Source organism: Meriones unguiculatus, chromosome 10, assembly GCF_030254825.1.
Source record: "Meriones unguiculatus strain TT.TT164.6M chromosome 10, Bangor_MerUng_6.1, whole genome shotgun sequence".
Classification (NCBI taxonomy): domain Eukaryota; kingdom Metazoa; phylum Chordata; class Mammalia; order Rodentia; family Muridae; genus Meriones; species Meriones unguiculatus.
In genome coordinates, this window is record NC_083358.1 from 84,067,338 (window position 1) to 84,079,879 (window position 12,542).

The 12,542-nt window shown below is 39.6% G+C and overlaps 1 protein-coding gene across 3 annotated transcripts in view; it reads left to right on the top strand.

Moving 5' to 3' along the window:
• The window catches only part of Abcd3 (ATP binding cassette subfamily D member 3), a 57,350-nt gene that overhangs the window by 40,230 nt on the left and 4,578 nt on the right, over positions 1-12,542 (top strand). For all 3 annotated transcript variants that reach the window (XM_021655494.2, XM_060392805.1, XM_060392806.1), the window contains 8 exons: positions 1,420-1,511; positions 1,592-1,664; positions 3,016-3,079; positions 6,785-6,862; positions 6,961-7,026; positions 7,106-7,195; positions 7,657-7,776; positions 11,394-11,498. In XM_021655494.2, the coding sequence (XP_021511169.1) occupies positions 1,420-1,511; positions 1,592-1,664; positions 3,016-3,079; positions 6,785-6,862; positions 6,961-7,026; positions 7,106-7,195; positions 7,657-7,776; positions 11,394-11,498 (688 nt within the window). The remainder of the gene's footprint in view (positions 1-1,419; positions 1,512-1,591; positions 1,665-3,015; positions 3,080-6,784; positions 6,863-6,960; positions 7,027-7,105; positions 7,196-7,656; positions 7,777-11,393; positions 11,499-12,542) is intronic.

A 12,542-nucleotide genomic window follows, 5' to 3' on the forward strand; every position in this document is an offset into this window, starting at 1 on the left:
AAGCTGGTTTTGATAGAAAATTAACTCTCTCAGTGAACTTTTCATGTCCTGAAGACAGCTGTTTTCAGTCTTAGCTAGAGAATTGTCATATTTACTGTGTTTCATGGACACTGGCCTTAGGTAAGCTAGAAAATGATGGTTCTTGGCAGCCTTTTCTTACAGAAATTTAAGTTAGTGAGTAGAAGTTTTACATTTGAACATTTTTGTTCTCAACTACAGGTTTAAGTCAGCATCTTGGCTAAATAAGTGAATAGAGGTTGGTCTTAATGAATAAAAGTTAAATTACATTGTGGCATCTGTAAGTGGTTGTAGTTTATTTCCTAGCAACTTTGTCCTAGATCACATGGGATTTAACATCTCAGAAGCTACAGTAGATGGCAGAAACCTAAAACACAGGGTATGAGAAGCGCCCCGGACTTTGGATTACCTAAGGAAATTTCCTGACCTAAGGCCTTTCAAAGGCTCGTGACGTCTGTCCCCGGGTTCGCACCGCTGTTGTAGTTGTTACTGCCTTCCTAATAAGATAGTCGTGAACACTGTGAGGACTCTTGTACTTGAGAAGCGCCTTGTGCTGTGCTTGTTAGTAACTTTTCTCAGACCTGATTAAGTTCGTGCATTTGGAGTTTCCTTGCAGGGCTTCCTTTTTCTACCATCCCCAAAACCATTTTTTAAGGAGTGATTGATATGTTAAAAACATCATACTTAATGCATACAAAATTCATGAATATAGGGACAAATATGCTTCTGTGAAAATACCAACACCAAGAGTATGAATGTACCTATCACTTCCCAAGGTTTCCTATGGGGAATTTCGCTTGCTGTTTATAACAAAGAAAGAAAGAAATATCTCCTTTTGCTTCTCTGATAAGAAAACTCTTTGACCTTCATGTCCTTCTTATACCCCTCAACTTCTTGCCACTGGATTGATTTCTATTGTTCCAGTGATTTCCATCATATATTAAGAATTCTTCATCTTTTCCTCTCTTCAGAATATGAGAGTGGAAATATTCCCAGTTTGCCCATTTGTACAGAAATAGTATGATCAGTGTATTGTTCTCTCTGATAGAAAGGCGAGCCTTGTGTGTGACAAGAGGTCACTGCAGCCTCTCAGGACCCAGCCGTCCTGTGTCTGCAGAGTGGAGTAGCAAGTATACTTGCCAGTGACCAAGGAGACACTGTTGTCTTGCCTTTTGTGGGGTGTTATTGGGACGAGGAACCTGTGAAACCTCTTTTCTTATTTCCCTGTTCCTTCTCTGTTACTGAGGCAAAGTAGGACATGTGTGGTTAACATTAATATTTTATGCTGATGAGACTTCTTTAGGTTATGTCCTTTTAGTTAAGTTATAATTTAAGACATTTCAGCTTATATAAAAGACTTAATAGCCTGGACTTGTGATTATGGTTTCTATTAAATTTTAGTTTTACGGCTCGGATTACAGAATTAATGCAAGTACTAAAGGATTTAAATCATGGCAAATATGAACGCACAATGGTGTCACAGCAGGAAAAGGGTAAGTATAAACATAGTTTCCAGTCACAGCTTTAAGTTTTTCCTAATAGATGATGTCTTACTAATTGTTTCCCATTTAAGGTATTGAAGGAGCACAAGTTATTCCCTTGATACCTGGTGCTGGAGAAATCATCAATGCAGACAACATTATAAAGTATGTATAGAAAAAGGCTATGCTGTATTATATGAATTTGTTACACTTCATGGCAGCCTTTCTCTTCAGCTTGTAGTTACATGTGATTTAAAATTGACTTTAAAATTTTTTAAATATCTTTGGAATATCATTAAAAGTTACATATATTTAAGGTATTTTTGATGTTTTGATATTACATATACATTGTAAAATGATGTCCATGTTTCAGCTAATTATTGTATCTCTTATAATTTGTGTATGTCATTTCATGTGTGTAGAACATATTTTTAACTGTTGCCCCCTGTGCTGCTGGTTAGACCTCCTCAACTTACTCATCTTCCTTCATGATCAGTGCTTTTATCCTTTTTGAATGATGCCGCCTCCATTTTCTCTTCCCTCAGCTTTTAGCAACTACTACCACACTCTTCTATGAATTTAACTAGTTTAGCTTCTAAGTATAAGTTATATATGAGCTGTTTCTTTTTTGGTTTTACTTCGCTTACCATGATGCTCTCTACCATCTAAAATGATCCAGTTAGTTCTTTTAAAAATGTTTGTGGTTTTGAGCAGTTTAGAAAAGATATTTGTGTGCTTTCCTGTGTTCCTGCCTGTCTGCATGTGCACCATGTTTGTGAGGTGTGTGTGGAGACAGAAAGGGGCATTGAATTCCCTGGAACTGGAGTTACAAATGGTTGTGAGCCACCTGATGTGGGTGCTGGAAACCACATTTGAAGCCTCTGTGAGAACAAGTGCTCTTACCCATGGAGCCATCTCTACAGCACCCCAGGTTTAGTTTAGTTTTGTTATTTTAAAGGCTGAATACTACTTCTTTGTGAGAGTGTGTGCTTACACACACGCTATATTCTTTATTTTATCAGTTGAAAGACGTTAAGGGAGTTCCCCCGTTGGTTTGTGGAATAAAAACTACAGTGGGTATGGGAGTGTAGATAGCACTCTGCGACAATTGCTTTGTTTCCTTTGGATAGCCACGTGGAATAGGAGTGTTCTTTGAAGCAGAGAACTTAGAGCAGTTAAATCTTTATTTTTTCAAGGAACTTCCATAGCTTTCCTTTCGTTGCTGTTTAATTGCATCCTTAGCTACAGTAAGGGCTCCCTTCCTCTGCATCCTCCAGCACTTACCTTTGTCTTAATAACTGCCATCCTTAATGGCTGATGCTCATTGCCGTTTGGATTTGAATTTCTCTGGTGGGTAGAGATCTTAAATTAACAATCTTTTCAGTTGCATTTTGTTGTCTTGAGTGTATTTCATGAAGTGCCTAAATGGACTGTTGCTGTGTTGGGTTATTTCTGTTTGGGGTATTGAGTTCCTTACATGTTTTAATGTCTCTCTTTTTAATTAATCTCTGTTTAGGTTTGATCATGTTCCTTTAGCAACACCAAATGGAGATATCTTGATCCAAGATCTTAGTTTTGAAGTAAGTTTTAAAATGTTCATGTGAGTTTAAATCATCTTTAAAATATGAACTGAAAATTTGGTTATTTAAGTTAACTTTAAGGTTTGAGTTATCTCTATATAAATCCATACAATTACATTTGAAAGTAACTCTTTGAACCATCTAGAAATCTCATTTTTCTTAAAACGGAGTGGCTTAATCTCAGGGATTACTACTGTTTTGCTGGAGAAATGTCTTAACAGTTAGGAGAAGTTACAGAGGAACCAGCTTTTGTTCCCAGCACTCATGTGGCTGCTAACTGTAACTCCAGTTCTGAGAGATCCAACATTCTCTTCTGGTCTCCACAGGGTCTGGTCTCTGTACACACAATGGTAACATAAGCTTATTCAGGTATCCACACACACAAACGAAAAAGAGTAATCTTAAAACTTTTCTTTGTGAATAAAGTCCATCACAAAATATCTAATTAGAATTACTATGTATAATGAATGTTTAAACACAAATAGAACTTTAATCTCCTTAAGTAAAAAATCTAAATCAAAGGCATTTTTTTTGTTTATGTAAGAAGGTTTATATGCGTACAAACAATACAAAGTCAGTCTCTCTCTTTACCTTTTGTTTATATTTTATGTGGTGTTTTGGGGTGAATATGTCAAGGACAGAACACAATTTGAGTGACTAGGTTCTCTTCCTCTGCTGTGTGGGCTTCAGGGCATCTACTGTATGAATTGAGGTCACCAGGTTTGACAGGACACATCTTTACCTACTGAGCATCTCAGTAGCCCCTGAAAAACTAGCAACACGATTGTGCCTTGTGTAGCTATTCCAAGAAAGTTGTCAGCCAAATAAACAATGATACTGATTCAGTATGTTTTTCTAATTAAACTGGTGATATGAAATCAAAGGCAATCCATGACTTTTTGTGTGTGATCTGTGTCTTGAATTTTGAGGATTGCTGTTTAGATTATTTGACTGTTGAGACTTTCTGAGCTGGAAGTCTTAAAAATTAGTAACACTTTCATTCCTATCATACAAATGATCTCTTTAAGTTCTGGATACTCTCCTGTAGGACAGCATGTCCCAGGAGAACTCTGTACTGCTCAGTAGCCCGGGTGAGCACTGAACAAGTGCACTGGATGACTCAGTTATAGAGTGTATTTAATTAGCTTGATTTAAGTAGCCATGTACGGCTGAATTGGACAGTCCTACTCTAGAATGCTTCTCTGTTTGTGCCCATTATACTTACATATTTTAATATATAAGTGTTTAATGTAAAGATTGTTTTCTAGCTGCTTTCATGGTATTGTTTTCTGATAGCTTATAAAAGAAGGAATCTAAGTATTTAAATGCTATAATTCTAGGTATTTCTTTAGTTTTCTGTTCTTACTAGCTTATATTTACTAAATATATCTACTGTCTTAAACTAAGAGAACTAGAAAGTGTTAGTTATGCAGAGTGCTTTGAACTTACCAGTGAGTGTTTTATCATTATCATACTTCCTTTAACACGAGGAACTGTGTATTTTGGTTGGCATATACTTACAGCCAGTGGTGAGAAGCGCTTCTCCCATTAACTGGTGCTGTATTAGTAGGGCGGCTGCTCCTCCTTACCATAGTTTGCCAGCCCTGAACTCTGCTCAGTCATGAGAGTCATCACCACTGCTTCCTTTTATTTTAGTTTCATTGACCAAGTCTTTCTGAGTCCCTAGTTTTCCTAGATTTTCCATGGTCTCTTTTTTCCTCTCTCATCACTGTGTTCCTGGCTCATCTGGTATCTACCTTTGATCCCCATTTTTCTTTCACTGAAATTCTCTGACTCCTTGTCCTTTTGGTCTGCTGTTAAGAATCACTTTTCTGTCTCTCAGACTTACCTCTAGATTAGATTTGACCTTGTTTTGTCTTCCCACTATTTTCCTTAACATAGAGTTTATGGGACAAACTTTTTTTTTTCCAGTTCCTTATAATATACTTATTCGTACCTGTCTGGATCACTTAATGAAAATCAGGATTCCTTCTTTTGGAAAGTCATAACAGATTTGGGCATCAGAGAGCACACATTTCCAATTGCTTGTCTGTTGCGCTGTCCTATAGCTAAACAAGTGGGCTTTCTGCACACTGAGATTTCTACCTGCACCCTTCTAAGCTCTCAGTACAAGAATAGTGTACCCCTTTTTAAGTTGAGTTGTTGCTGATGATTGCTACTTTATGGGTTTCTTCTTTTTCCCGCCTTTGTCCCTCCCTTCCCCGGTTTCACCCCTAAAACTAGATAGAGAAACAAGGAGAGAGGGAAAGGAATTAGGAAAATCCCTGAATCTAATTTATTTCCTTTTGTTTCTTTGACCAGAGCTATTAACAAATTTCAAACAACCTACCTAAATGACCAACAACCACTGAGCTCTTCTCTGGAGGCCCTGAGATTTATATAGCCTCTGAAAAGTTCGCAGAATTCCAAGTGTCACACGATTGCAGAAACTATCTGCAGCTGGCAAAAACATGCCTCTGCTAAGTGCGAGGCAAATCATAGTCAGGTGCTGCTGCTAGTCAGCCTGAAGCGGCTCTGTGTCCCTACACCTGGGATTAAAACAAAAATACTTATAATATTTCTGTGTTTTTGAAAGAAATAAAAAATCCAGAATTGTCACTACATTGAGTAGTGTTTATTATGCGCATTTAGTACATTCTGTTTACCTGTTCACCTGCTAGGGCTGTTCCTATCCTTTGGCTATGTTGAATGAAGCTGATGTCTGTCTTAATCAATAGTAGGAGCCTCAGTTGGCTTGGAGTACTTTTTTCTTGCACTCCTAAAGGATTTTCTGGCCACGGCCTCTTCTCCCCACCTCATACCTCTCTGAGCCCAGTAATTGCTGCTGTTCCCTTTGCTGTCTTCTCCAGCAGAACCTGTCTGTTCTATGAGGAAAGGCTCATTCCTGTCTCTTGTCTGCATAACTGCTAGCTGTGGGTGGACAGGAATGGTTACTCATGACAAGCTTCTAACATGTCTGCAAGTTTTCCCAGTTGTCACTTTGAGTGAAGTATACTTGGACATCTGCAGTGCCTGCACCCACTCCTGCTTTCTTATATTACTCTAGTTTTCTCCATGGTACTTAGGATACCATGGAGTATGGTAGTATACAATTTAATTTACTTATTTTATTATACGTATTATTGCTGGCACAGAAATTATGCACAGTGCCATCTAAAAGCAAAATAAAAGATGATTTACATATCTAATCATTGGGGAGCATTTAGGTATATTAGGTATATTCTTAGTGTGTACTACAGGCATCAAATGAATGAGCAAGAGGGACATAAATACAGTGACCTAGAGGAATGTTTGTGACATATTGTTAAGTGATTATAGACCTTTAAGTAAAAGACTCTACAGTTCAGGTAAAAATATGTTTATCGACATGAATATACCTAATTATTATTTTCAAGAATCCTCAGATCTTTTAAGTTTTCAAATTTTGCATTCTGATTAAGACTACATTATTATACAGTCTAAGTAAATAATGGTTTTTAAGTGAAAAAAGGAAATAGTAAAAATTGAAAGTAAGCAGAAGGAAAAGATCTTTCACCATATCGCTGCATAGTTATGCCTAACACTTCATTTACAGGTAAAATTAGAAGCTAAGAATTAGCAGAGACCTCTTTGACTCTAAGGAAATATCAATCATATATACTTACTCATTTGATTTAGTTAATTCAGAGAATAATTGTCTTTCAGGTTCGGTCTGGGGCCAACGTTCTCATTTGTGGTCCAAACGGCTGTGGAAAGAGTTCTCTCTTCCGTGTTCTTGGTGAAGTATGTCCATACTGGTTTCCAAAGCTTGCTGTCTTATTTTGTAACACTGTCAGGTTATGAATTTCACAGTCACTTATGTCCTTTCTTTGCCTTTATAGTTATGGCCTCTTTTTGGAGGACGTCTTACTAAACCTGAGAGAGGAAAGTTGTTTTATGTTCCTCAGGTAAGACTTTGGAGCTATTTTTAAACTAAGTTTGTTTAATATTTTAAAGCATACTTTTAATGACTCTTGTCACTGCTAGCGGCCCTATATGACCCTGGGAACACTGAGAGACCAAGTGATCTATCCAGATGGAAAAGAAGATCAGAAGAAGAAGGGGATATCTGACCAAGTAAGGGGTACTTATATCCTACATGCACTGCACATGCTCGCCCTTTAGCTTCTTTGTCATTTTAAACGTCAGATAGTGTGGCCTATTCTGCAACGCCTTCCAAACCATTCTTAAAACTCTCCAAGAGGCAGTAAGAAGATAGCTGTTTTGCTCAGATGTTGCTCATGGCATGTTGCTCATGGTATGTCTTAACCGTCACAACAGACACTGCTGTATTCTCATTGACCCCTCCTTTGGGCATGTGATAGTGTACTGTCTTTAAGCTCCTGGACATTTTTTCAAGGATAGTATGGTTAGGGCCTGACAGTTCAGGTCAGCTTTGTGCCATTTCTTTCCTGAAGAGCACCTAACTGTCCAAGTAGCTGGCCATAGAGTTATTAAGCTAATCTAAACAATAAGGTGAGACAGGACGGGACCATAGCTTCTAATATACATTTTTGGTCTTTCATCTTTGTGTAAAGGTGCTGAAGGAGTACTTGGATAATGTGCAATTGGGCCATATCCTTGAGCGGGAAGGAGGCTGGGACAGTGTTCAAGACTGGATGGATGTACTCAGTGGAGGAGAGAAACAAAGAATGGCGGTCAGTGTCCTCTGAAGACTGGTACCAAATGCTTGCTTACAGGCACTGTTAGAATCCAGAATTTGACTACTCTAGAAACAAGGTTTTGTCTTTTATTCAGCAAGTATTATAGTATTAGTTTAAATTGTGATAAAAATGCTAGGAAATGTTTAAGTTCACATAGATTTGGAATTCTGAAAAATGTGTTAGTAATACTGCTGTTCTGAGAAAGGGAAAGCTGAAAGTCTATTATATATGAAAGTATCCTAAGGGGATACTTTCTGGGAATGTCTAGAATGTGTCCTCCTAAGATACACTGTCTAGAATGTATCCTAGGATACATTGGCCCTGTGAGGATCATGGGTTACTACATCTTTCAGGAGCTTTTCCCTGTAGATAGCTCTTTCATCTCATTCATGCTGCTCTTCATGAAGAGCTGAAAGTATTAGAAACGTCAGTTCTTTTCTTCCTTGTTTTTCCCTCACCGTTACTTGTAGCTTTGTTTCTCTGCTCATTAGCCCACTCCTAAAGTTACTTAGAGTTTTAAAACTTTCCTAGTATAAAGAAGAATTGCAACACTTTAAATTTTTACAACAAAGTTACTGAAGAAAGGTTTTTTCCTCTTGCCCAGCAATTAGTCCTCCAGTATCCCATCCTATCCTCATTTATTTTCCAAGCTCCCGCACAACAGCCCGTTAAGCTCTGAGCAGCAAATAGCATTTCCAGCTCCAAGTTCCAAATGCTTCCAAAATCCATCCAAAACCCAACATGGTCAGGTCCATTGTATCAAGATCCTATTGTCTGGTGCCATTTTCTGTCCCAGTTTGCTTTTGGTGCGAAAACTTCCATGACCAAAGCAAATTTGGAGAACAAAGAGTTTATTCTAGCTTATGTGCTACAGTTTATCATCTAGTGAAGTCAAGGCAGGAGCTTGAGGTAGGAGCTTGAAGCAGAAGCCATAAAGAATGCTTCTTTCTCCCATGCATCCAGGTTCACGTTCAGCTTTGTTCAGCACAGGCCTGCCTGCCCAGGGATGGTACTGTTGCAGTGAGCTGGGCCTTCGACAATTGGGAATCAAGAATATAGGCTAGAGGGATGGCTTGGTAGTCAGGAGCCCCGTTTGCTCTTTCACAGGACCCAGTATGCCTAGTACCCAATGGCAGCTTACAGCCATCGGTGACTGCAGAGGTCTACACCATCTGTCTTGTGTGTTTACTTTTTGAGACAGTTTGTGCGTTGAATCTGGAATTCATCAGTTGCTAGGCTGGCAGGCCAGGAAGCCCACAGGATTCTTTTTCTCTGTGTCCCACCTCTGGATTATAGGTGGATGCCACCATGCCCCGCTTTTTTATTTTATTTGCACTCGGGTCTTCTTGTGTACACAACAGGCACTGTACCCGCTGAGCTGTCTTCCCAGCCCCAGTCTTCAGTTTTCTACCTTACTACTTTACCTCTCAACAGGAGGACTTACTGTGTTTGAAAAAGATAAGTTGTTCAGGTCAGTGACCGCTAATTTTGTGTGCTTAGTAGATGATAGTCAATATGCCAAGCAAATAACAAGGGTAACATATTATATCTTTAAAACAGTTCTGTGGAATCATCACTGTGAATATCCCAGTCACCAAGGAAAATGCACTTTAGTGCTTTGAGGCTTGCCAAGCAGACAGAACCGTGAAAAGTGGCTTATCAAGCTCAGGCAGTATGTTGGTTTATAACTTCCTGGCTTTGTGGAGCCAAATGTCTGACAGCGTGGAGGGCAGTGGACACATGCACACAGGATGAGAATAATTGAATGGAGCAGAGAGAGGCACTTGTGAAATGCTGCCAGTGAACTATCTATGTGATAGTATCTGCTACTTCCTCTTCCTCACCTCATGTACGTGGATGCAAACCCCAGAAAAGCAGTTTGTTTCAGTTATCCACTTGCTATATACTTGAATGGAAGAGCTGTGCTAGTGTTGGTTTATTGTAGTAGTTTAATAATGGCTTCTACTTTAGTGAGTCTTACGGTTTAGGCAAGCACACAAAGAAAGATAAACTTAGGTTTGCAACATACAGACTCTTGCAATAAAAAAGGGCCCACTTGGATTGAGAGAGTGACGTTATGCAGACACTTGAAAAATGTCTGGAGCAGAGTCAGGCCTTGAGATTTAGGAAAGAAAAGGCTTGTTGTGATAGCACAGGTGTGGTCCAAGAGTTCTGCAGTCATAAGCAGGAGGACTCCATGAGTTTAGTTCAGCCTGTGCTATATATAGTGAGTTCTGGCCCACCAGAGGCAGAGTGAGAACCTCTACCAAACAAACAATGCCACAGCAAAAACAGAAGAAGAGAAAGGACAGAGTGACATGCACAGTCTCTGAGTCCTGGGACATCCTACATTAGTAGTTGACTGGGAAGAGACAGTGCTGTCTGGAATGCTGAAATCAGATTAGGTAGGAGGAAGGTTGTACAGGACCTTAGAGATGAGAAAGGGAAAACGAGGATCTTTAAGTCAAGTGGCGTTCTTTTACTTACATGTGTGTAGGTGCTCCCTGGTTACATGGAGAATGAAGAAAAGGAGACAGGGTATTCTCTGGAATGAGGGCATGGCAGGATGAGGAAAAGTGCATGAACTTTAAACTCCATGAGACTGAAAAGGATGGTGGGTGAGAGGGCGGGTAAGAGAAGGGTCAGAAAATTCAGCCCTGGCTCTGAGAGAAGAAAGAGGATCTGGGATTGAGTTCTGAGGACCCCCACATACACAACTTAATAGCCAAGTGGGAAAGTACTAGAAAGGGAGGAAGGAGAACCCAGCAAAGGGGGAGGACTCCCAGTGGTTTCAGTTACACAAGGAAGGAGTGGCCTGAAGGGAGTGTTTCCCAGAAGGTAACTTGATTAGAGGTAGGAACATTTCTGTTGGTTTTGCCACAAGAAGGTCTCTTAGAAGATCTGTCCAAATGGGACAGACCCATTTCCAGAAAATACACTTGGAGTATAAGTGAGGGGAAATGTTCCACATTCTTGCTAATGAAAGAAATGTAAGCCTTAGCACCCCAAGTTCATTTGTAGGACACTGCACCCCCAGGCCAATAGCACCGACCTGATAGGAGCACAAGAGTGTCTATGTTGCTCAACAGCAGATGCTGTTACTGAAGCAGTAGCAGCTGGAATATGAAATTTAAGGTTTGGTTAAAACAAAAAATTGTTTCTCTAGTGAAAGTTAAGACTCACACTAGTTTTTGATTTTTTTCTCAGCAATAAATATTTCTCTTACTATTTTTCTTTTATTTAAGGTGACAGTAAAAATCAATTCATTTTATTTATATTCCTTTTTTTTTTTTTTTTTTTTTTGGTTTTTCAAGATCGGGCTCTTTTGTGTAGCCTTGGCTGTCCTGGACTTGCTTTGTAGACCAGGCTGGTCTTAAACTCACAGCGATCTGCCTGCCTCTACCTCTCTGAGTGCTGGGGTTAAAGGAGTGCACACCTGGCTATTTATAATAGTTCTGTTTCTGGAGGCGATGCTTTTTTATTAGGATAATTTTTATATTTCATCTCTATAAAACTCCCAAAAGCATTTACTGAAATAAATTTATCTTTCTCGTTAGTTTTATTTTTAGGCCAGCTTGTATTTATGTAGACTATTTCCTTTTATGCTTTAGATGGCAAGATTGTTTTATCACAAACCCCAGTTCGCCATTTTGGACGAATGCACAAGCGCGGTCAGCGTGGATGTGGAAGACTACATTTACAGCCACTGTCGGAAGGTGAGTGTCGTCACGCGGGGGCTGCACCGGGGAATCGTGTGCCAGGTCCAGCCACAGACCTGTTCCAAAATTCTAAGCAACAAGATTGCTGCTAAAAGGTAACGCCTTGTGTTGTCTTCAAACTGGTAACCAATATATATGAACAGCGAGGGATTATCGATGTATTCCAAATGCAGCTTTATAGATAAGGTCTGAATACAAGGTATTATCCGAGCATTCTAAGTATACTTTTCTTTAGTAATTTCTTAGTCGTGGCCTCGTGTTTAAATATGTTCCCTTTTACTCCATTACTTATACTCAGAGTTAACACACACATACGCAAAATCAACCCCTTCCCCACAAAGAAGCCCTCTGATCTTTCTTTCGTTTCATTAACTTTACCTGCATATCATTTTTTAAATTAAGAGAAGTCAGTAGTAACCATGTGATAACTTAAATTCTCTTTCCAATTCTTATTTGGTGTGTGTGTGTTTGTGTGATCTGTACCTGTGCTTGTGTGTGTTTGCATGTATGGTGCTGTGCATGCCTAGGGTGCATGTGGAGGACGCAGGCTGACTCGGATCTCCTTGATCACACGCCGCGTCAGCCAGCTGGTTTGCCCTGTCTCTGCATCCTGAATGGCAGGTTGCAGTGGGCCACCCATGCCCACCCATGGGCGCCAGGGAGCCAAACCCAGTCCTTAGGCTCTCATAGCGAGTGCCCCGTCTACTGAGCCGTCTCCAGCCCTTTGTTTGGTAGTTTTTAACTTACCTAGTTTATGTCAGCAGCATTTAACCAAATTCCTTTTAGTCGATAAATAGTAGGCTGGCTCTGCTGCCATTATTTAAGTACTTGTTCAGTAGTCCTGGTGAGTTTTTTGTTTTGAGGAGGTGCTGCAACCATCTGTACTCTTGTAGACACACACATGATCACGTGTACACACGATCACATTACACGTGCATGCACACACATTAGAAATATGGCATCTCCAGCTTTTCCAAGTAGAACAGCATATTAACAAAAATAATTTCACATGATATGCATATGAAAGGTTAACGTGGTGAT